The sequence below is a fragment of the Entelurus aequoreus genome, linkage group LG02 (assembly GCF_033978785.1).
Source record: "Entelurus aequoreus isolate RoL-2023_Sb linkage group LG02, RoL_Eaeq_v1.1, whole genome shotgun sequence".
Classification (NCBI taxonomy): domain Eukaryota; kingdom Metazoa; phylum Chordata; class Actinopteri; order Syngnathiformes; family Syngnathidae; genus Entelurus; species Entelurus aequoreus.
Genome location: NC_084732.1, coordinates 74733174 through 74758185, shown reverse-complemented (window position 1 = coordinate 74758185; position 25012 = coordinate 74733174). Strand labels below are relative to the sequence as shown.

The 25012-nt window shown below is 38.1% G+C and overlaps 1 protein-coding gene across 8 annotated transcripts in view; it reads right to left on the bottom strand.

Moving 5' to 3' along the window:
• myo9aa (myosin IXAa) overlaps positions 1-25012 on the bottom strand; it is a 220808-nt gene that overhangs the window by 68120 nt on the left and 127676 nt on the right. For all 8 annotated transcript variants that reach the window (XM_062032142.1, XM_062032150.1, XM_062032189.1 and 5 more), the window contains 6 exons: positions 21338-21435; positions 15179-15305; positions 11453-11542; positions 6834-6950; positions 6597-6731; positions 326-447 (listed from right to left, as the gene is read on the bottom strand). In XM_062032142.1, coding sequence (XP_061888126.1) covers positions 326-447; positions 6597-6731; positions 6834-6950; positions 11453-11542; positions 15179-15305; positions 21338-21435 — 689 coding nt within the window. The remainder of the gene's footprint in view (positions 1-325; positions 448-6596; positions 6732-6833; positions 6951-11452; positions 11543-15178; positions 15306-21337; positions 21436-25012) is intronic.

Here is a 25012-nt window from a genome sequence, read left to right as displayed (position 1 = left end):
CCGGGCCTAGTGCCAGTTATCATTAATAGCCTGCAACAGGCGATCACGTTCCTGTCATTCTATGTCTTGGCAACGTGTTGCGCAAGCATGTGCCTGGAATCGTAGGCCTACAGCACCTCTCCAAATTGTGCCAAAAAAGGGGAAGTGGGCCACGCCTGGTCTCACACGAGTCAAATCTGCCATGTTTGGGTGTAAAGGAACTAGCACTTGATGTGGGGCGTTACTGCAGTGATTCAATACAAATGTACTGCATACGTTTATGTATTCAGTCATTAGATAACAGGAGCACTATGTAGTATTATATTCCAAAGAACAGCTGACTCACTTGCACTCTTCATCCAGCAGGTGGAAGAGAGCGGTGGGCTTCTTACTGATGAGACTGATGCAGCCTGTATTGTCTATGTATTCGATATTTCTCCAGCTGATGCCCTCCGCCCTGTATTCCTCCTGCAGGAACACAAACAGTAAGCACAACGTCCAACAAAAGAAGCTTTTGGAAGAACTGACGGCACCTCATCGGATTTCGCTGACAAGACAAAAGTAATAAATGCAGTGCACAAAATGAACACAAGCACTTTAACACAATCGTAAACTACAAAGTGTCAGACACATAAAATGCAAAAATCTATCTATTTTGAATCATCGTAAGTGATACAATTTAAAAAATCCACAATCATGTTTTCCTCGCCAAGTAAACAAGAACACACTTCTTAGTCTCTTGACAGTTTAATAATGATAGCAAATGTCTTTCCATCTGCTGGTTATTTTTCCCAAGATCATGGGAAAGAGCATTAGTCAATAAAGACCCTAATCAAGGGGAAGTTTAAAGAAAATCCATGAGGTCTCCATTTCGTTGCTTCCTAACTAAATATTCTCTTCAAATTTAATAGGTGAATATTCACAATATTTTTTGAGCAGAAACTGCAGATGAGAGTAAACAAAAATAACATACTAAATTGTAAACTACACACTATAAACTCTATGTCATCGTGGGCCACATCACAGTTACTGCTTGCAAAAGTGAAACCATATAAATGTATAATCGCCTCATTGTATTACAGAACCAAAACCGGTGAAGTGAGCACATTGTGTAAATCGTAAATAAAACAGAATACAATAATTTGCAAATCCTTTTCAACTTATATTCAATTGAATAGACTGCAAAGACAAGATATTTATTATTATTTTTATTTTTTTGTGTGCAAATAATCATAAACTTAGAATTGCCCCTGTGCCTAGAAAAGTTGGCACAGGGGCATTTTTACCACTGTGTTACATGGCCTTTCCTTTTAACTCAGTAAACGTTTGGGAACTGAGGAGACACATTTTTCAAGCTTTTCAGGTGGAATTCTTTCCCATTCTTGCTTGATGTACAACTTAAATTGTTCTCCGTTGTCTTATTTTACGTTTCATAGTGTGCCACACATTTTCAATGGGAGACATACATACATTAACTTAGAATTTAATGGCAGCAACACATTGCAAAAAAGTTGACACATGGCATTTTTACCACTGTGTTACATGGCCTTTCTTTTTAACAACACTCAGTAAACGTTTGGGAACAGAGAAGGCCAATTTTTGAAGCTTTTCAGGTGGAATTCTTTCCCATTCTTGCTTGATGTACAGCTTAAGTTGTTCAACAGTCCGGGGTCTCCGTTGTGGTAATTTAGACTTCATAGTGCGTCACACATTTTCAATGGGAGACAGGTCTGGACTACAGGCAGGCCAGTCTAGTACCCGTAGTCTTTTATTACAAAGCCACGCTGTTGTAACACATGCAGAATGTAGCTTGGCACTGTCTTGCCGAAATAAGAAAAATATGTTGCTTAGATGACAACATATGTTGCTCCAAAACCTGTATGTACCTTTCAGCATTAATGGTGCCTTCACAGATGTGTAAGTTACCCATGCCTTGGGCACTAATACACCCCCATACCATCACAGATGATGGCTTTTGAACTTTGCGCCTATAACAATCCGGGTGGTTCTTTTCCCCTTTGGTCCGGAGGACACAACGTCCACAGTTTCCAAAAACAATTTGAAATGTGGACTCGTCAGACCACAGAACACTTTTCCACTTTGTATCAGTCCATCTTAGATGGACTGATACAGCGAAGCCGGCGGCGTTTCTGGGTGTTTTTGATAAATGGCTTTCGCTTTGCATAGTAGAGTTTTAACTTGCACTTACAGATGTAGCGACAAACTGTAGTTACTGACAGTGGTTTTCTGAAGTGTTCCTGAGCCCATGTGGTGATATCCTTTACACACTGATGTCGGTTTTTGATGCAGTACCACCTGAGGGGTCGAAGGTCACGGGCATTCAATGTTAGTTTTCTCCAGATTCTCTGAACCTTTTGATGATATTATGGACCTCAGATGGTGAAATCCCTAAATTCCTTGCAATAGCTCGTTGAGAAATGTTGTTCTCAAACTGTTCGACAATTTGCTCACGCATTTGTTCACAAAGTGGTGACCCTCGCCCCATTCTTGTTTGTGAATGACTGAACATTTCATGGAAGCTGCTTTTATACCCAATCATGGCACCCACCTGTTCCCAATTAGCCTGTTCACCTGTGGGATGTTCCAAATACCGTATTTTTCGGATTATAAATCAAAGTTTTTTTCATAGTTTGGCCGTGGGTGGGACTTATACTCCGGAGCGACTTATGTGTGAAATTATTAACACATTACCGCAAAATATCAAATACAATTATTTATCTCATTCGCGTAAGAGACGGAGCAAATGTCAGCAATCGTCACACACACGTCAACCAATAAGAATTTGGCGGAGGAGGGTCATGGCAGAAGTGCATTGTGCCTCTTGGCAGAAGTGCATTGTGGGTCATGGCAGAAGTGCATTGTGGGTCATGGGATGCTAACTGCTACTGTGTCTGTAGCTATTAAAATGGAACATTTCAACATTGGCGGTAACTTATAAAAACTGAGAAGGGCTGAACAAAAATGGCACCGAAAAGGAAATCATGTACTGCAGATTACAAGCTGGACGTAGTGAAATATGCAGCAGAAAACGGCGATCGAGCAGCTGAAAGAAAGGAAGCGGCGCATACCAGAAGCGACAACGAGGAAGAAGATTTTAGCGGATTTAGCGATCAGGAGTGACAGATTGTTTGGTAAACGTATAGCATGTTCTATATGTTGTAGTTATTTGAATGACTCTTACCATAATATGTTACGTTAACATACCAGGCACTTTCTCAGTTGGTTATTTATGCGTCATATAACGTACACTTATTCAGCCTGTTGTTCACTATTCTTTATTTATTTTAAATTGCCTTTCAAATGTTTATTCTTGGTATTGGATTTTATCAAATAAATTTTCCCCAAAAATGCGACTTATACTCGAGTGCGACGTATATATGTTTTTTTCCGTCTTTATTATGCATTTTCGACCGGTGCGACATATACTCCGGAGCGATTTATAATCCGAAAAATACGGTAAGTGTTTGATTAGCTAGTGGTGACCCTTGCCCCATCCTTGTTTGTGAATGACTGAGCATTTCATGGAAGCTGCTTTTATACCTAATCATGGCACCCATCTGTTCCCAATTAGCCTGTTGACCTGTGCGATGTTCCAAATAAGTGTTTGATGAGCATTCTTCAACTTTCCCAGTCTTTTTTGCCACTTGTGTCAGCTTTTTTGAAACATGTTGCAGGCATCAAATTCCAAAGGAGCTAATATTTGCAAAAATAAACAAAGTTTTCCAGTCAAGTATCTTGTCTTTGCAGTCTATTCAATTGAATATAGGTTGAAAAGGATTTGCAAATCATTGTATTCTGTTTTTATTTAAGATTTACACAACATGCCAACTTCACTGGTTTTGGGTTTTGTTGGCCCTTCATTTGATTATAATTATTATTCACCAACAAACTAAAGGTAAATGTGCTTGGATTCAGAAGTCAAGATGACCAGCAGCTTTTCAATTTAGACAAACACACAAAAGTACAGTTAATGAGTCTAAAAAAACATGTGAACAGTCCCTAAAAACATTCTAAATAGACAACACAAACAATTATGTATCAATAAGTAAACAACATGACATAATATTTTTTGAAGCTCAGAGGATTGAGCGAGTCTGTAAGATGGGTAACTCAGCGTTTTGGTAATCACTCCCTCATTTAAAACAGGATATTGTATAAACCAGTCTACAAGCTTTTAAGTAAGCTTCCATTGACTGCTGTGATTCACTGCTATGTTGACTCATCCAACAAGACAATAAGAGTCAAGTGTTTGGCAACAACCTGAAATGGGCCCAGTTAATCTATCAGAAAAAGTCAACAATGTTTGGGTGCGGAAGGGCTTCTAAAGTGGAGCAGTAACATCTTCCACCTTTCAAAAAGGGTTGTTCTTCTTAGGACACTGAAAATGTGCCAATACATTATTTATACATTTCCCTTGTGTCAGTAATAAGATCGTAGCATATGTCCAACTACAGTAAACAGATTCAGACTTTTTTTTTGGGCAATACTGGTCACAAACTGTTTATTAACTAAGCATTGATTATCTACAGTCTACAAACCTCCATTGTGTTACTGCTACTGACTAACCACTGACAGGGACTGGCATTTATACACCGCAAAACAATACCAATGTATTTCAAATAGCAATATCGATTTAATAAGGCCTTTCTTAATTTCCCTGATTTGCTTTGCAACTAAAAATAAACGTACCATGTTTTAACATTGTATTGTTAGAATCATTTATAAATAAATGTGTACTACTACAAGTGGACTAGGGTTGTCCCGATACCAATATTTTGGTACCGGTACCAAAATGTATTTCGATTTTTTTTACAAATAAAGGAGACCACAAAAAATGGCATTATTGGCCTTATTTTAACAAAAAATGTCCGGTACATTAAACATACATTTCTACGCTGCTGCCCACTGCTCCCCTCACCTCCCAGGGGGTGATCAAGGGGATGGGTCAAATGCAGAGGACAAATTTCACCACACCTAGTGTGTGTGTGACAATCATTGGTACTTTAACTTTAACTTTAACTTATTGCGATCACAGAACAATTTGGGCCTTAGATAAAATAGTGAACATACTAGACAACTTGTCTTTTAGTAATATGTAAGCAAACAAAGGTTCCTAATTTGGCTGCTGACATATGCAGTAACATATTGTGTCATTTCTCATTCTATTATTTTGTCAAAATTATGAGGGACAAGCGGTAGAAAATGGATTATCAATCTAGTTGTTCATTTACTGTTAATATCTGCTTACTTTCTCTTTTATCATGTTCTACCTACACTTCTGTTAAAATGTAATAATCACTTATTCTTCTGTTGTTTGAATGCTTTACATTAGTTTTGGATGATACCACAAATTTGGGTATCGATCCGATACCAAGTAGTTACAGAGTCATACATTGGTCATATTTAAAGTCCTCATGTGTCCAATGAAATATTTTCTGAGTTTATAAACATAATATAAATTTTAAAAAAAGGAAAAAAGATTTTGTGAAGATAAAAAACATCGCTGTAATCATTGTCGTATAGACGAGATACGCTCTTGTGCTTGGTATCATTACAGTGGATGTCAGGTGTAGATCCACCCATGGCATTTGTTTACATTGAGGAGAGCCAGCTTGTTGTTAGCGGTGAGCTACTGTATCCTCCTACGTCGTGCAGAAATTATACTTGTAAGAAACATAGTTTATTTGTCGCCACGGAGGCGAGGATTAGTGATTTGGAAGTAGGTACAACACTGCCAACTGCAGATGGACATTAGCCGCTAGCTAGCTAGCCATGTTTTAAAGCACCTCTTATAGAGCGGCGTTTCTGTGTTTTAGCTTCACCTTTGTTAGTTTTTAAGCCAAAATGCGTCCATTCTCCCTTTTCTGTCGACACACCATGTCTGCTTGTGTGTGTGCATTGCCAAACATGCTCCTCTGCTCGTAAAACCAGCAATGTCACAATGTGACAAAGGCGCATCAAAAAAAGGGAACTGGTATGTATATGCAGTATGGTATTGTTTTTGATACATTAGTACGGCGGTACTTTATTAGTACTAGTATACCGTACAACCCTAAAGTGCACATTGACAAAATTCCAACCTGCTTGAATTGTTTCAGTCAGAGGCTTCACTGCTGATTTAGGAGATTTTTTTACATACAGTATTATAGTACGGTATGTTGATGCTTTATGTCTAAATTTCGTCTTTGACCTGGTAAAATCAAGATAATTTAATGATAAGCAAAACTTATTCATCACAGAGATTAAAGTTGTGAGTTGTTTTGAGTAGCAGCCTTTTGAGAAACAGGAAACAATTTGAAAGTCATTGATAAGCTCTTAAACATGTCAGTCACACTCTAAGGTAAACACAATGTTTAAAACGCATACAACAGGTTCCGAGCATGTCTTTCAAAAGCCCTTCGAGGTAAGGCACACTTGAACAAACATCGCCATGGTGGCGACAGGACAGGGGTAGTGAAGACATACTAGTTTATTTACTAACTAAACGCCTACTGTGCAGTGTGACAAGCACAAATTATTTATTTTCAAAATAAAGAAGATCCTAGTTCAACCACATGCTTATTTCGATGTGTTCTACATCCTATTGGTTTGCTTACCTGTTCCAGCTTGAAGGTGTGCTGATTGAAGTAATGCTGAAGACGTTCATTTGCAAAGTTGATGCAGAACTGCTCGAAGCTGTTGTTCTCATAGTCCTCAAAACCAAAAATGTCCAACACTCCGATGGACAAGATCTGTAAAAGAAGAATGTGGATCTCGCCGTAAAATCACACTAATTTGAGGCCTGGCCAATCGATATTTTAGTTGGTGGCATCCAGTAGCTGTATTTGACATACCTTGGCTGGCTCTTCCAGGTCCTTGATGTTGAGCAGAGCATGGTTGATCCTGAAGACAATCCAGTCAAACAGCGCACTGTACAGCGACTTAGCCATGGAGTCCCTCACTGTACCCGCCTGCAAGTTTAATATGAACACTAAATAGTGACATATGCATTTTGCTTATCCTTGGCCAATAAAACTTGGTTTTATAGTATTCATAGTATAGTATTTCATCATTACACTTCAGAAATCGCAACTAGACTGTTCAAAATGTCTTAGAAGAGGTTCCGCCGCTCATCCCGCCCGGCAGGCTTCATCAGTCCATGCTCATCGACTTAAATTGGTCCGATATAGTCAAGATATTGGTGCCGAAACCCCAACTATTTATCTTCTAACAAAAGAACAGTCTACTTGCGATCGATTGAAGGTAGGGATGTCCGATAATGGCTTTTTGCCGATATCCGATATTCCGATATTGTCCAACTCTTTAATTACCGATACCGATATCAACCGATACCGATATCAACCGATATATGCAGTCGTGGAATTAACACATTATTATGCCTAATTTGGACAACCAGGTATGGTGAAGATAAGGTACTTTTTTTAAAATGAGTAAAATAAGATAAATAAATTAAAAACATTTTCTTGAATAAAAAAGAAAGTACAACAATATAAAAACAGTTACATAGAAACTAGTAATGAATGAAAATTAGTAAAATTAACTGTTAAAGGTTAGTACTATTAGTGGACCAGCAGCACGCACAATCATGTGTGCTTACGGACTGTATCCCTTGCAGACTGTATTGATCTATATTGATATATAATGTAGGAACCAAAATATTAATAACAGAAAGAAACAACCCTTTTGTGTGAATGAGTGTAAATGGGGGAGGGAGGTTTTTTGGGTTGGTGTACTAATTGTAAGTGTATCTTGTGTTTTTTATGTTGATTTAATTAAAAAAAAAAAAAAAAAAAACGATACCGATAATAAAAAAACCGATACCGATCATTTCCGATATTACATTTTAACGCATATATCGGACATCTCTAATTGAATGCATTGATAATACAATGACCTGGATGAATGACAACATCCATAGACATCTAACAGAGTGACATTTCAACTACACTGGACTGATTTAAAACAACAGAAACCCATTCCAAGGAATACAAGGTGAATGGCTAAATTGTGAAGGAACTATCGAATTGAACAATTGACTGATATAATGAATTTAAATGTTATTGTAAATTACTTTGAAGACTTCAAGACTTTAAAGATTCCCAATTGTGAATTCCTCCATACATGCAAGACAGAAAGGAGAATTGAGATATTGTTTCTCTCTTTCTATAGCTCGGGGAGAGAGTGGCAGCTGTGACCAAGTGCGGCGCAAAAAGTATGTCATTTTAAAAAAAGGAAAAATTGCGCATCAGAGAAACTACAGACAGACAAAAACAGAACTTCTCAGCAAAATAACCCGAGGCCCGACAGGGGGGAGCACCGGGTTTTGAGCCCCTAATCTCTTTTTTGCAATGTCCAACGTGTACGAAACGTTCAATACAGTAGATGGTCACGTTCCATAAATAGCGACTGCTTGTATTATCTGTTGTGTTGAGCTATTGTTCTTTTATTTGGTTCGTTGCAAGCAGCTTTACGTTTGTAAATTATGCAAATAATAATCTTAAAACTCCTTACATATGAGGTGTAGTTTAGTACTCACGCAATTTACTGTAAGTAAATATCTTAAGCATGAACTGTATCAACAAACCTGTGTGGATCAGTGTTTCATAAACAATGAGATTATTTAATGAAATGACAAAGAACAAAATCTCATTCACATTTCCGATAGCAAATGGTGACCTTACAGAAGCAAAGGTGAGCCTTCGTCTTTACAAAGAAAACCAACTACAGATTGCAGACTCAAAAGCAACAGCTCATTTTTCTCCAAATCAACAACCATGAAAGTAAGGCTGAAACGACGCGTCGACATAGTCGACGTCATCGGTTACGTAAATACGTCGACGCCGTTTTTGTGAGTCGACGCGTCGCATATTTACGTCACGCTACCGTCATGGCGAAGCGCAAAGCAGACGATCAAAGCAGACGATGCGAGCGGTGCGAGCGAGGGGGAAAAATCACGCCAAAAGTCGTCAAAAGTGTGAAAGTATTTCAATACACAGCCTAATAATGTTGTTGTATGCACACTGTGTCGAGCGTAAATGGCCTATAATAGCAGCACAACAGCTATGAACGAACATTTGAAAAGAAAACCATCAACTAGTCAATCGTCCGCGTGAGCATAAATTGTCATCATTACACAAAAACATGAATGTGTCATTTGTATCTGCTAGGGGTGTAACGGTACGTGTTTTGTATTGAACCGTTTCGGTACGGGGCTTTCGGTTCGGTACGGGGGTGTACCGAACGAGTTTCTAAGCTAAAGCTAACTTTAGCTGCTAAAGTCTTAACAAGCTGCTTTGCTCATTCTGCCTCTGTCTCAGCACGCAGCATTGTCCCACCCACACAACCATCTGATTGGTACACACGAAGCATTATCAGCCAATCAGCAGTGCGTATTCAGAGCATTACCAGCCAATCAGCAGTGCGTATTCAGAGCGCATGTAGTCAGCGCTTCAGCGTGGAGCAGATAAGTGTTTAGCAGGTGAGCATCAGGCAGCGGACTCTCCCCAAATGATAATAAACACCTCCCAGTCAACTACTAGTAACATCACTATGAGCCCGTTGACCTTCTAGAAACTTCAACTGCAGCTCAGCTCACTCGCAGTCCTGGCTTGAGGTGAAGGCTAATTAGCTCTCAGTTCCAGCCACATCGACCCCTTCTGAGCGCCTATTTTCAGCTGCTGGGAATATTGTAAACAAGAAAAGAAGCAGAGCATGTAGACATGCTAACCTTTCTTCATTACAACTGTTAGTCACTCACTGGAATGAGTAGAATTGGTTATTGTGTACTGTGTTGGACTGGATGTTTATTTTGCACATTTTAAAAGCAATACTTAATGTTTACAGTGCTCCAGAATATTTAGATTGGCACTTTTTTGTATTGGGTGTTTATCTTTATTTTTGCACATTTTAGCAAATAAGCAATACTTTCACTTTTGTTGAAATGTTTACACTGTTGTTACAGAATATTTCGTTTTACACTTTTTTTGTATTGGATGTTTATCTTTATTTTTGCACATTTTAAAGCAAAATAAGCAATACTTTTACTTTTGAAATGCTTATACTATTGCAGAATATTAAGATTTGCACTGGATGTTGACTTTTATATTTGCACATTAAAAAGCAAATAAGGTACTTTTAATTTTGTTAAAGGTTAAAAGTTTTAAATGTTTACATTGTTACAGAATATTTAGTCATGTTGTTGTCAATGTTGACTGAGGGGCCATACTTCTTTTTTTTTGTAAATAAAAGCCATGCCTTTTGAAAAAACTGGCCCACATTTATTTTTTCATCTTCATTTTGAATAAAAAAATAATCGGTAAAAGGAAAAATAATCAAAATAATCTATAGATTAACCGATTAATCGAAAAAAATAATCTATAGATTAATCGATAGAAAAATAATCGTTAGCTGCAGCCTTACATGAAAGATATCCTCAGACAACAAAAATCCAAATAATTATGGCTTTGTTTAGTGAAGTATCAATCTAAAGCTACACACATTATTCACAGGAAGTGAGAACTATGCATAAAAACTAACGGGGGAACGCTCATTTTCGAAGTGTCTCTGACTTCAGGTCTTTGAGCATGGGTTTTACAGACTGAAGAACCTGATTGTTGTGCGTGTTATTGCACAGTATTTAAGATGAGACCAGACAGTATGCCAAAAACAGTCACAGGGGCCTCAAATATTCTGGATGAGAATATGTACTACTAGTACTAACATACTGTGCCTCAGCACTCACAGCATCTTCTCAGGGATGATCATAAAAGACAATGTTTTCAGGCAACAAATTAAAAAGTTAAAAGAAAGGTGACTGACTTTTAAAATTTACAACAAAACAACTTGTTGATTATCCAAATCTTTGAGGATGATAGGTTTATTCAAACTAAGCATTCATTTATGTCCATGTTGTGTTTTCTCTCTTTCAGATGACTCATCTGCAGACCTTGACTTGTGTTTGTTTTCCAAGCAGAAGATAAACTGAAAACAGTGAAGAGGCTTCAAAATGCTTTCCTTTCTCTAAATATACTTGTGTGTGTGTGTGTGTGTGTGTGTGTGTGTGTGTGTGTGTGTGTGTGTGTGTGTGTGTGTGTGTGTGTGTGTGTGTGTGTGTGTGTGTGTGTGTGTGTGTGTGTGTGTGTGTGTGTGTGTGTGTGTGTGTGTGTGTGTGTGTGTGGCTACAGACTGGAGGAGCAGGAGAAAGAGTACAGGAGAACGAGTACAGGAAGATATCCGGTATGTGTCCATGCTGTCCTGTAAACACAGCCGGGTCAGGCTGGAGAGCCGTTATTGACTCGGCAATGTGTCTACAGACACACTACAGACCAAGACACTCAACTTGAGCACAATCAAGTGCTCAAATGTAAGCTTTTAAGTCATCCGTATATTCTGTACCAATATTGCTGACAAAAATATTTACAAATAATTAATTGAGCCACAATGAAAGTCTCACCTCTGACAGTTTGTAAGGGACAATCAGCTTCTCGCCCACAGTGATGGTCTTGCGCGTTGTCAGAGCTTCAAAAAGCATCTCCTCTTTGACCTGGCCATGATGTGAGACAAGGCAGTTAGTTCCATCCTGATGAATAAATCTTGGACCATCACAGAGATTTAGTTGAATCTATTCATTGTTCAAATTCAGCTGCTTATTACTTACCCAGGCTCAGTTAGCTGCTGAGCAAAGGACTGAATAATCTATAAAACCAACATACTGTATTACAAACTGTACAGCTGGTCTGCAAGTTCAGTCAGAGGAGACAAGTTCTATTAACTTACAATAAAGATGCACAAACATATTTAACGCTATAGTCCAGGGGTGGGCAATTAACTTTTACCGGGGGCCGCATGAGCAACCCCAGCACTGCTGGAGGGCCACACCGACAATATTTCAATTAAGTTTTGCACAAATTATTTTTGATATACCGTAAGATAGATAATAATAATAATAATAATATTTTCATTTAACCTAACTTATCTTTATACAAAAGCAGATGGCTTTTGATGGTTTTATTTTTAACACTTTCTTACACAACACTTCCTGATGTATATTACAATACAGTATATTACTGTAAGGTGATTGGCGAAGAAGGAAGAAGCGTTGCTGTTGCGGAAATGAGGAGTGAGGATTGGTTTTCCTTTAGGAAAGAACGAGATAAGTTGAGCTGTGTTAGTATAGCATGCTCAATAAAAGTTTAAAAAGAACGTCAGACTTGGTGTGCACTTCTGGACGCTACAATTGATGTCACAAGTGGAATGCCTCCCAGTTCGCCTTGCCATCAAACCTGGGAGTCTTCATTGAGGGCGGAATTCCCCCCGTGGCAAGCAGCGTGGCTGCACCTGTAAACGCTGTCTCTCTCTCTCTCTCTCTTTGCGGCGAGCTCCTCACGTGGCACGTACCTCCCGATGACGTAGCACACAAGCAGCGCAGTATGCGCAAAGTTTTACTTCTGACACCAAGTGTAGCGTCCAGAAGAAGTGCACAGCAAGTCTGACGCAATTTTTAAACTTTTATTGAGCAAGCTATACTAACACAGCTCAACATATCTCGTTCCTTCCACACGCACGTCTCCTCACTTCTCATTTACACAACTCAAGAAGACAACATCTACTTCAGCAGGTCGTTACACTATATTCTTTAAACACAGCAACATGTGTACCACAAATAAGCACACGGCTTTACCTTTACTTGGCAGTCCATGTCTTTTTTAAAACACGCCATTCGTCATCAACTTTTCTCTTTTTAGCGTCTCGGGGATAACCGCTGTGCGCCTTCCCTCACAGGACATACGCACATATAACACTTTTCAAAATAAAAGCAGCACAGTTGTATTGCACGCACGACAAAGATGTTTTTTTAAATTTATTTTGTATTTGTGATTGCCGCTGCGCGCACGAGCATACGTCCACACGGAAGTAATACAAATAACGCTTTTCAAAACAAAAGCAGCACTGTTGTATTGCACACTCGAAATAGATACTTTTTAAAATTTATTTTGTAATTTATAATTGGCCTCACGCGGGCCGGACAGGGACGTACAAAGGGCCGGATGCGGCCCGCGGGCCGCAGAATGCCCAGGTCTGCTATAGTCACTCAATGCGTCACAATTATCTAGAGTTTAGATCACATAAGCAGGATATTGCCTTCTGTCACCAAGTAGGAATTAGTACAGTGTGTAACATAAACAGAAGGCTATTCAGTAACTACTTGAGGCTCCCAGGAAATTAAAGTGGTTTTGGCTGGGGAGCAACGGCAATGGACTGACCTAATGAACAATGAAGAGTACTGATGCAGTTGGAGAGCACTAAGATTGGAAACTATCGGAAAGATGTCTAATTAATTCCCTATATCAGTATTTCTTAACTTTTGTTGGGCCGTAAGTGCCCCCAAGATGGATCACCAAAAAATATCTGTTTCTTAGATGATGTCCGTATGGGCCGCAGCGGTACTCAGTTTTAATACACTTTTCCACCACTTGTGGCAGTAAATACAATCTCAAACAAACAGAAGAAGTCTGGAGCTAAAGTCATATAAGTTTTTTAAGCGCAAAAATTAGGACTAAAGTGATAAATCTGTATTTTCATTTGCACTTTAATTTTTTTGACAGTTTAAGAAGCATCTACTGTACATAATTATAATTTATCATTATTATAATTTATCAGAATATATGATTAGTATTTATTTTTATTATCAGCCTGACCTAAGCCTTGATAAAAAAATCTTTGTGATTAACATATCATTTGACAAGGTTTATCCTGGTAAACTCTAAGTAGTTTAGATAGTATTGAATCCGATTAAAATCAAGAATAAGATTACCTATTCACTGTTAATATTTGAGTGGGCTCTGGGCCACTCTGTAATAGAAAAGTTGGCTACCGAGGTCAAAAAGGTTAAGAATTCTTGATCTCGACCCCAAGTAACTAGTGTGTTAAATGTAAATACAAATCATTATAGGTGCCCTTTCAATACAAAAAGGATTACCAAAGTGAAGATGTATTTTAATTTGTACATTAATTTTATTCACAGTATTTTAAGAATCATTCACTATTTGTTATTAGAATTGTTTTATTTTACTTTTCATCAGTTTTTGTAAGTCCCTTCTTTTGCAGTATATTTTTGCAATCAGCCAGACCAGGCCTTGTTCAGCATGTTGTATGTGCTGGTTTGTATGTTAAATATTTATTCATCTTTGTGGTTAACACATGGTTTCATTTTATTTGACAATGTTTAAACCTGTTAAACTGTAAGTAGGTTGAATGTAATTATTGAAGACGATTCAAATCAAGCGTAAGATTATCAATTCAGTGTGTGACGAAACTAAAGACCCGGTTGAAACCTGAACACAATTACATTCTAAACACATTATGCATGACACACACTGTTTAAAGTGAGATACCATCTTTTTCCTCTGAAAAGAAATACAAATTCCTTTCAGCACCATGTTTAAATGTTGGAATACTTTTGTAACAACACAATAAATTATTCTATTTGTTTACTTTTGACCTTTTCCCTTTTTGGCAACACCCACATTGCAGATGTTAATTCCACGTTGTCGGTATCTAAAGTATGTTAAACATACTTCTAAAAGGGGTCCTATCCTGCTCAAATCAGGAGCTTTTAGAATAAAAGTGGATCCAAGTGGGGCACTATAGTAAGCTTCTTAATAATAAAATAATCCATCAATCTCAAGGTTGTGTTTGTGGTAAAATCTGCATTCTTCTCCTCTTGGTCAACACACTCGGATTCTGCAGCCTTCTACCCGATTGGTCAGGGATCAAGAGTCACGCTCCCTCAACCAGTTACTTACTGATCGCTATCAGCAAAAAGTAGAGAAAAATTAGAAATTGGAAAAATAAATTGGGGACTGGAATCGAACTGTGCTTTGCTAACGAAAAAGCTGTCTGTTGGTGGCGAAAGCACAGAAACAGTGACAGCACAGGTCTTTAGCTCCCTGAATCTTTCCTTGGTACGCCCATGGTAAGATATCGGGAGGTTCTCGTACTCGACTGGTCACAGGATTTAAGAGTGGCATGAAAATGAAAGCAGGCAAAACTTACAAGCACACCAACATAACGAGTACAACATGTAATGTAGAATAGGGCCCCTTTGGTAAAGTTAAATGGCGTGGACATTTACGAGGCCTCAACTTCTCAGCTAAGCAAACACATGATCTAGTAGTACCTCCAGGAGTTCGGAGACCACAGGCAGCACCTCCGGGTTACAGATGTCAATAGAGTCGTCCCTGTAGGTTTTCCTCTTGTAGCGAATGTTGCCCAGGTGGAGGATGGCAGACAGCAACGAGAAGATCCTAAAAAAGAAATGTGTGAATAAATTTTTTTCCCCAAGTATGTTTATATATTTCATTGATTATGCCAGAGCCAGATCACTTTGAAATGTTTTTCCCTATACACCCTACATATTTTAAATTGACTGAAGGTCTGGACTCAGGCCAAGCCATATGTGAAAATAATGTCTTATGCTCCCTAGACCGCCCTTTCTCTATTTGACTGCAGCTAATACACATTACTCACTGCAATAGTTATCCAAAAGCAAGTTTTAGGGTCTGATTCAAGAAAGGTTTGCGTGTATTAAAACAAGGACTGGGCGAAATGGCTTTAGGAAAAAAAAAATCTACGTTTTTTTCCACGAAAAATTTGATTTACAATTTTGTTTCTGATTTGTGGACCTACTTTTTAAAGAAACCAATAGAATCAGAATCAGAAGAATCAGAATCAGCTTTATTGTCATTACGCAGGGTACCGAGATTGAGGCCATTCCATACAGTGCGATGTGTGCATGCAAGAAAACAATGTGTAAATATATAAAAATATAAAAAATATAGAAGTGCAAAGAACGGTGTGGACTGCAAATGTACACCCTATACACTCTGTACAAATGTACACTCTATACACTCTGTACAAATGTGACTCTATACACTCTGTACAAATATACACTCTCAGAAATATGTCAAAACAAGTTTTGTATTATTTGATCAAAAACTAGTAGTTTGAAATGATACTGCATACACGGCATCTTACTCCCTTATTTTTATATAAAGTGGGTTCTTTTTAGAACAGATATGAATTGAACTTTATGAAAAAAACCTAATTAAAAAAAACTAAACATATGAAACAGATTAATTTTAGCTGTTGTAGCTAATTCTGACATATTTACTGTGATACTTTTGCTGATACGTGGATCAAAATGCATTGTGCTAATGCAGGGGTCGGCAACCCAAAATGTTGAAAGAGCCATATTGGACCAAAAATAAAAAATAAAAATCTGTCTGGAGCCGCAAGAATCAAAAGCCCTTTATAAGTCTTATAATGAAGGAAACACATGATTTAAGTGTCTATATTAGCTATATTAGCCTACTATCAAAATGAATATGCGTCGCAGGCTGACGGAAATCTTCGTTGACAGAAATTACAAAATGTAATATTTTCTTCTACACATTTTTACAACTTTGGAAAACATTAGTAAAACGGAGGCTTCTCAGAAGGTGAGATAACTCCTGGAAATGACGGTCTTAAAATGGCCAAAGGTATAGATATGTGTATCCAAGTTAAAGGAAACGGCAGGCAGTCTTCTTCGAGTGGTTTTATCAGTCTTTGCAAACTGGGTAACGTTTGCTGTGGTCTATAACAACACGGCACACAAACAACTATCAGAAATGCAGTCAATATTACATACAGATAATCTGTCATGAGACATGCAAATATAAATTAAATACACAGAGGACATAAGTAAAGGAAATTAAATGAGCTCAAATATACATACAAACGAGGCATAATAATGCAATTTGTCCATACAGCAAGCCAAAATAGCATGTTAGCATCAATTAGCTTGCAGTCATGCAGTGACCAGATATGCCTGATTAGCACTCCACACAAGTCAATAGCATGAACAAAGCTCACCTTTGTGCATTCACGCACAGCATAAAATGTTTGGTGGTCAAAATGAGACAAAGGAGTGGCATAAAACACGTCTTTCTGTGGCAGCGTCGTTTTAAATTGTACACGCAGTCTTAGTAGATCACCTGCAAGACGCCAACTAATAGTACATACAATTTCATAGTTAGCATACGCTATTTAGAACCTGTTATTTGGATCTTAGTAGACCAGGCTAATTACTCAGTTTAAGAGGCTGATTGCAATTTTCTGAAAGTTACATTTTTCACAGCAAAAAATATCACATGCACACCACCGGCTTACGTTACTTTTAGTGGTCTAACAGAACATAATTGTTTTGGGGGCAGAGTGGCTCAGCGGGTAGACTGGCCGTCCAGAAACTTGAAGGTTTCGGGTTGGATTCCAGCTTCTGACATCCCTTTAATTTCCGTTGTGTCCTTGGGCAAGACACTTCAGCTACCTTGCAGCCAGTCCCACCCACACTGGTATAAAGGAGCTTACCACCAAGCTAGAATGTATGGTTTTCTCAATGTAAGCGTTTTGAGACAGTTGTGAAAAAGCGTTATATCAGGGTTTCTACAGGTATCAGCTAATCTAATTTAATGCTTTGTAATGCCACTTAAAAACATGTAATGCCATGTTCTATAGCAGATAGTTATTATACTGTATATAGTATAAGTTTCAACTGTCTGTATAGACAAAATTGTAAGCATTTGACAATGATAATCTTGAATAGTTGAAAAGTTTACATTAACTGTTACTATCTAGTGAATTAGAATTGGCTCACAAGAGTATTTTATCTGACAATTTATTTGTATTTATTGTTTTGCAGTTGCAGCAACCTGACAGTTGTGACGGTGACAGCAGAAGTTGCCGTGTTGGTCACGACAATAGAAATTTGACATTGTTAACTGTTGCCTGCCTTTAATGGTCGACTTGTGATCAGCTATTAGCATGTGTGATTTCACTGCATTGATGCCCATTGAGCAAAGTTTGGAGTCTTTTTGCACACACTGTGGAACACCTCGCTGGGTTTGCCATCGACGAGCTTATAATGGCGCCCCATAATACACCTGCTATGAACCTGTTTTTATATTCTTAGGTTTTATTTATTTATTTTTTATCGTGTTCTGTTTGTGTTGTGTTTGCTCGGTTCTCGTATTATCTTTTAACCTGCCCATTATACAGCACTTTGGCTACCCTTGTGGTAAATTTTAAATGTGCTTTATAAATAAAGTTGATTTGATTTGATTTGATTTATAATGTGCCCTCCTTCTGGTCCGACCATGCAATCTACGACCAACTAATACAGGGGTGCTCACACTTTTTCTGCAGGCGAGCTACTTTTCAATTAATCAAGTCGCGGGGATGTACTTCATTCATATATATAATTTATATTTACTTATTTATGAAATATATGTTTTTGTTCACAAGTTAAAGGTGTTTAATGATAATGCAAGCATGTTTAACACATAAAGTTAATATTGTTAATAAATTAAAGGTGTTTAATGATAATACAAGAATGTTTAATACATATAGTTAATATTGTTAACAAGTTAAAGGTGTTTAAAGATAATGCAAGCATGTTTAACACATACAGTTAATATTGTTAACAAGTTAAAGGTGTTTAAAGGTAATACAAGCATGTTTAACACATATAGTAAATATTGTTAACAAGTTAAAGGTGTTTAAAGATTATACAAGCATGTTTAACACATAGTTAATATTGTTAACAAGTTAAAGGTGTTTAAAGATAATACAAGCATGTTTAACACATATAGTTAATATTGTTAATAAGTTAAAGGTGTTTAAAGATAATACAAGCATGTTTAACACATATAGTTAATATTGTTAACAAGTTAAAGGTGTTTAAAGATAATGCAAGCATGATTAACACATATAGTTAATATTGTTAACAAGTTGAAGGTGTTTAATGATAATATAAGCATGTTTAACACATATAGTTAATATTGTTAATAAGTTAAAGGTGTTTAAAGATAATACAAGCATGTTTAACACATATAGTTAATATTGTTAACAAGTTGAAGGTGTTTAATGATAATACAAGCATGTTTAACACATATAGTTAATATTGTTAACAAGTTAGAGGTGTTTAAAGATAATGCAAGCATGTTTAACACATATAGATTCCTTTCTTTCATGAAGACAAGAATATAAGTTAGTGTATTATCTGATTCTGATGACTTGCTTTGATAGGAATCAGACAGTGGTGCTGATAAAGTCCGCATTTTCAAATGGAGGAGAAAAAAAGTCCTCCTTCTGTCCAATACCACATGAAAGTGGTTGGTTTTTGGCATCTTATTTGTCCAGCTTCCGTACTCCGCACACTTTACAAGAAATACATTGGCGGCAAACTCCGTAGCTTGCTAGCTTGTGCACGCCAGCTTTCTGAAACTCTTATTTTGCTAGTGCAGGCAGGATGAAGCAGCGCTTTTATTGTGCAACTGTGCAGTTGGTCTTTGGAGTTTTGACGACAGGTACGGCGCCAGAGTCTGTTGAAATAAAAAGTGTTTCTCGCCTTCCTGTCGGTAATTTTTTCTTAATAATGAGCTGGCAGCAGCCAGCGTCATCTCAGAAGACTCTCGGGTGCCGTGAATGTCAATCAAGTGACGAAAGTGACGTCATAGAGAAGATTTATGATCACTCATTTTTAGGACTATTTTTTTAATGCCTAGCTGGCGATCGACTGACACACCCTCCGTGATCGCGATCTACGTTATGAGCACCCCTGAACTAATACATACACACATAGCAAAAAGATAACCTTATGTTACAAAAACAGCCTGAGTCACTTTATTTATTTTATTTATTTATTTATTTTTACAAAAATCAACTTCTAATTGTAAAAAAAATATATATTTATTTCTTAAACATGTTGTTTTAAAACCCTATTGGTGAGACTATTGGCTGCTTCCATCCATCCATTTTCTACCGCTTGTCCCTTTTGGGGTCGCGGGGGGTGCTGGAGCCTATCTCAGCTGCATTCGGGCGGAAGGCGGGGTACACCCTGTACAAGTCGCCACCTCATCGCTTGTGATATTATACACTATATTGCCAAAAGTATTTGGCCACCCATCCAAATGATGAGAATCAGGTGTCCTAATCACTTGGCCCGGCCATAGGTTTATAAAATTAAGCACTTAGGCATGGAGACTGTTTCTACAAACATTTGTGAAAGAATGAGCCGCTCTCAGTGATTTCCAGCGTTGAACTGTCATAGGATGCCACCTGTGCAACAAATCCAGTCGTGAAATTTCCTCGCTCCTAAATATTCCAAAGTCAACTGTCGGCTTTATTATAAGAAAATGGAAGAGTTTGGGAACAACAGCAACTCAGCCACCAAGTGGTAGGCCACGCAAAGACTTTCTGCACAGTCAGTTGCTACAGAGCTCCAAACTTCATTTGACCTTCCAATTTGCCCACGTACAGTACGCAGAGAGCTTCATGGAATGGGTTTCCATGGCCGAGCAGCTGCATCTAAGCCATACATCACCAAGTCCAGTGTGGGATGCAGTGGTGTAAATAATGTCGCCACTGGACTGTAGAGCAGTGGAGACGCTTTCTCTGGAGTGATGAATCCCACTTTTCCATCTGGAAATCTAAAGGACGAGTCTGGGTTTGGAGGTTGCCAGGAGAACGGTACATTTCGGACTGCATTGTGCCAAGAGTGAAATTTAGTGGAGGAGGAATTATGGTGTGGGGTTGTTTTTCAGGAGTTGGGCTTGGCCCCTTAGTTCCAGTGAAAGGAACTTTGAATGCTCCAGGATACCAAAACATTTTGGAAAATTCCATGCTCCCAACCTTGTGGGAACAGTTGGGAGCGGGCCCCTTCCTCTTCCAACATGACTGTGCACCAGTGCACAAAGCAAGGTCCATAAATACATGGATGAGAGTCTAGTGTGGATAAACTTGACTGGCCTGCACAGAGTCCTGACCTGAACCCGATAGAACACCTTTGGGATGAATTAGAACGGAGACTGAGAGCCAGGCATTCCCGACCTTACAAATGCACTTTTGGAAGAATGGTCAAAAATTCCTATAAACACACTCCGCAACATTGTGGACAGCCTTCCAAAAAGAGTTGAAGCAGTAATAACTGCAAAAGGTGGACCGACATCAGATTGAACCCTGTGGGTTAGGAATGGGATGGCACTTCAAGTTCATATGTGAGTCAAGGCAGGTGGCCAAATACTTTTGGCAATATAGTGTATTTTCTGGGTTCAAAATGTTTTAATTCAGAGCCGGTGATTGTCATTTGTCAAAGCTGTACACTGACGACTGTTAAAATATATTGGAGATTGAACTCTATAAAAAATTCCCTTGATATACTGTCATAAAAAAGGTCGCTGAAATGTACTTCTTTTGTGACATATTTGTGACATTGTGGGTGTCTAAGTGTGTTACTCACTGTTTTCGTGTGACAGGAAGAAAGCCCACCATCTCCATCCCCAGCTGAAGCCTCTCAAAGTCGTGCTTCAGATCCTCTCCTTCAACCGTGAAGCAGTCCTGCAACATTTGCAAAACCAAGAGTCATCACATTCACAGACTCAATAACAAACTGCGATGAAGTGGACAATCACTTACAGACACTGTTGGAAACAACAGTGCATTAATGGTTTGTGTTATTAAGATGTTTAAACGAGGCATTCTAGTTTAGACTGGGGGGGAAAAAACAGTGACCTGAAGTGTAATCACAAAGCAAACAATTGATCAACACCATAGACATCTTATAAGTAGCCGCAGCATTGGCTGCTGTGACGCGAGAAATTTGGCCGCCATCTTGAAGTGGTGATTAGGAGCCGGCGATCAGCCTAAACTGACAGTTGACAGGTAGAAAACAAAGATGGGCTGGTGTTCAGGGTTTTCCTGCTCAAATGAGAGAACTGTTGAAAATAGGAATCGGGGGATTACTTTTCACATGTAAGATTTAACATTAACGTACTATTGGTTGTATTTTGTGAAAAGAATATTACCACAGAGTTGAGAAGGAGCAAAGATCTTCAATAGTACTGTAATCGTAGCCGCTAGCAAACAAGAGTATGACCATAATAGAATAGCTTGTCAATGAAATTAATTAAAAATTTAAAATTGTCATACTTGAATAACATAAAGTTGAAATAAATGAAGATAAAAATTGTAAAAGCCAACAGGGCTAAAAGTTAGGACCACTGTCCAGATTGTGTAAGGGGGAGGGGGGGGTGGCGGGTGGGGGGGGGGGGGGGGGGGGGAATATATGTTAGCTAACTAGACAATCAGATGGACAGTGGCTATACGGTATTATACAAGTCTAAATTTAGCCTAACTTTCCAACCCAATTTTGTGTAGCCCACCTTCGTGAAATGTGTGGGACAAAATATGTGATAAACAGGAAAACACTTACCTGACACCTGGAATGGGGTAATTTTTGGGATTACTGTTAGGCAAAGTATAAGACAATACTTTAACAGTATAAATGTAACCAGGAATAAGTCTTCCAGTAACAATATTCAAATACTAACATTGTTGGGTAAGACAGAATGTGGTTTTATTCTGAATCCAGTGTAACAGATTGGTGGTTTTAGCTGATATAAAGACTTTCGGGTGTTTATATATGTTTATGTTTAAGTACTTGGCAGACGCTTTTATCCAAAGCGACATACATAAAAAATACATATAAAACAATCACTGTAAACATTATCATTTAAGGGAAGAATGTAATACAAAATATCAATACAAAGTGTCAAGACAGAATAAACTCTCTGCTGCTGCAGCAACAGAGATACAGTCTATAAGATATATAGATATCTAATATATTCATACATTGTTTATGTAGGATATACGCATGTATATATAACCTAATCATATTTTTTCTTGAACTTAAAAATAGCTGACCGTTTTTTCCCCCCTTCTCTGGGATTATATTCCCCGTTTTGATCTCGGACGTCTGGTCACTTATAGCATATAAGAATATTCTATTACTGTTAAGCAAACTATGAATAATAAAACATGTGTCTTTTATCATAGCTACACGTATGACAAAAAAACGCGTGAAAATCAGTGGTATTTAGTGAGGTAAGATTAATTAAATGCGCTGACAGTTCATTGCTCCTGCCAAATGAATTGCACTGAGTGGAGCGGATCACCACTCCAAGATGGCGGCCCCGCGTCTCGTCAGCGGCAGTAGGCAGTAGCGGTCGATGCTGCGTCTACTTATAAGATGTCTATGATCAACACTGTGGTCTGTGAAGTTTCTCTTGCTGTAGTGGATAATAGGACTTGCATCAAAGCTGATCCCTTTCCATGTTTCTTTTTGGTTGCTGCATGCTCTCAAGATGACGGACCACTCACCGGGCACACTATTTGTACACAACATATAGCGAGAAAATATAAAGACAGTTTTGCCTCAACTGCTTCAAGATATGATTAAACCACTAGGGACTGCATCATAGCTCTGTCACTGTCCAAGGCTCTACCGCTTTCAACGGTTTGAACCTGTGACTGTCATTTAAAGAGGATGTGGTAGACCATATTAGGTCATCTGGTTCTCCCTTTGATGCTTTTCCTTTTGGTTTTTTTTTTAAACAGGTACAGTATTGCCAAGTATCGAAATTCAACTTGAACCTTAAATAAACTCGATTGAATAACTTGTCTCGAACTCACTGTGCTGGCTAATTTTAGGCCTACTATAAGCCCAAACAGCCATTTCTTTCCAAATGTGTGGAAATTCTACAGGAAATGGTTTATCTGCAGCTAAGAGGTTTGTCAGTCCGGTTTTAAAACTCTTCACCGCTGCTAAGGGATTTTAATGACATCCTTTTGGAACAAGATGCGAGAGTCATTTTAAAGGGGTCATATTATGATTTTTTTTTCTACATTTAAAACACTTCCTTGTGGTCTCCATAACATGTAATGATGGTGCTTTGGTCAAAAATGTGCATGGATTATGTTTTACTGACCATCTTCAAGCCGCTTTCTGACCGTCTCTTCAGGATGTGCTGTTTTGTGGGCGTGGCTCAACTTCGATAGCATCTTTTCTATGCCATCATTGTTGTCCCGACAACACAACAATATTGGTACATGTACCAATATTTGGGTACAGGTACCGGTACCAAAATGTATTTCGATACTTTTCGATACTTTTTTATATAAAGGGGACCACAAACAATTGCATTATTGGCTTTATTTTAACAAAAAATCTTACATATGTTTCTTATTGCAAGTTTGTTCTTAAATAAAATAGTGAACATACAAAACAACTTGTCTTTTATTAGTAAGTAAGCAAACAAAGGCTCCTAATTTAGCTGCTGACATATGCAGTAACATATTGTGTCATTTTCCATTCTAATATTTTGCCAAAATTATTAAGGACAAGTGGTAGAAAATTAATTATTAATCTACTTGTTCATTTACTGTTAATATCTGCTTACTTTCTCTTTTAACATGTTCTATCTACACTTCTGTTAAAATGTAATAATCACTTATTCTTCTGTTAGGATGCTTTGCATTAGTTTGGGTATCAATCCGATACCAAGTAGTTACAGGATCATACATTGGTCATATTCAAAGTCCTCATGTGTCCAGGGACATATTTACTGAGTTTATAATCTTAAAAAAACGAAAGAAGATTTTGTGATGCTAAAAAATATTGATGTAATCATAGTAGTACAGACTAGATACGCTACTGTACTTGGTATCATGACAGTGGATGTCAGGTGTAGATCCACCCATGTCATTTGTTTACATTTAGGAACGGCGTCATTAGCGGTGACGCCGGTGAGCTACGGTGTGGAGTGAAACATGCAGGGATGATACTTGTAAGAAACGTACTTTATTGGATTAGTGATTTAGAAGTAGCTAAAACACTGCAGACTGGGGATGGACTTTAGCCTCTAGTTAGCTAGCCATGTCTTAAAGCACCTCTTCCTGAGGGTGTTTCAGTGTTTTAACTTCACCTTTATCAATATTTTTTAAGCCAAAATGCGTCTATTCTCCCTTTTCTGTCTACACACTGTGTCTGTTTGTAAGTACTCCGTGATTGTGCGCTGCCGAACATGCTTGGCTGCTTGTAAACCAGCAATTACATGACGTGACGACAACGGGGGGG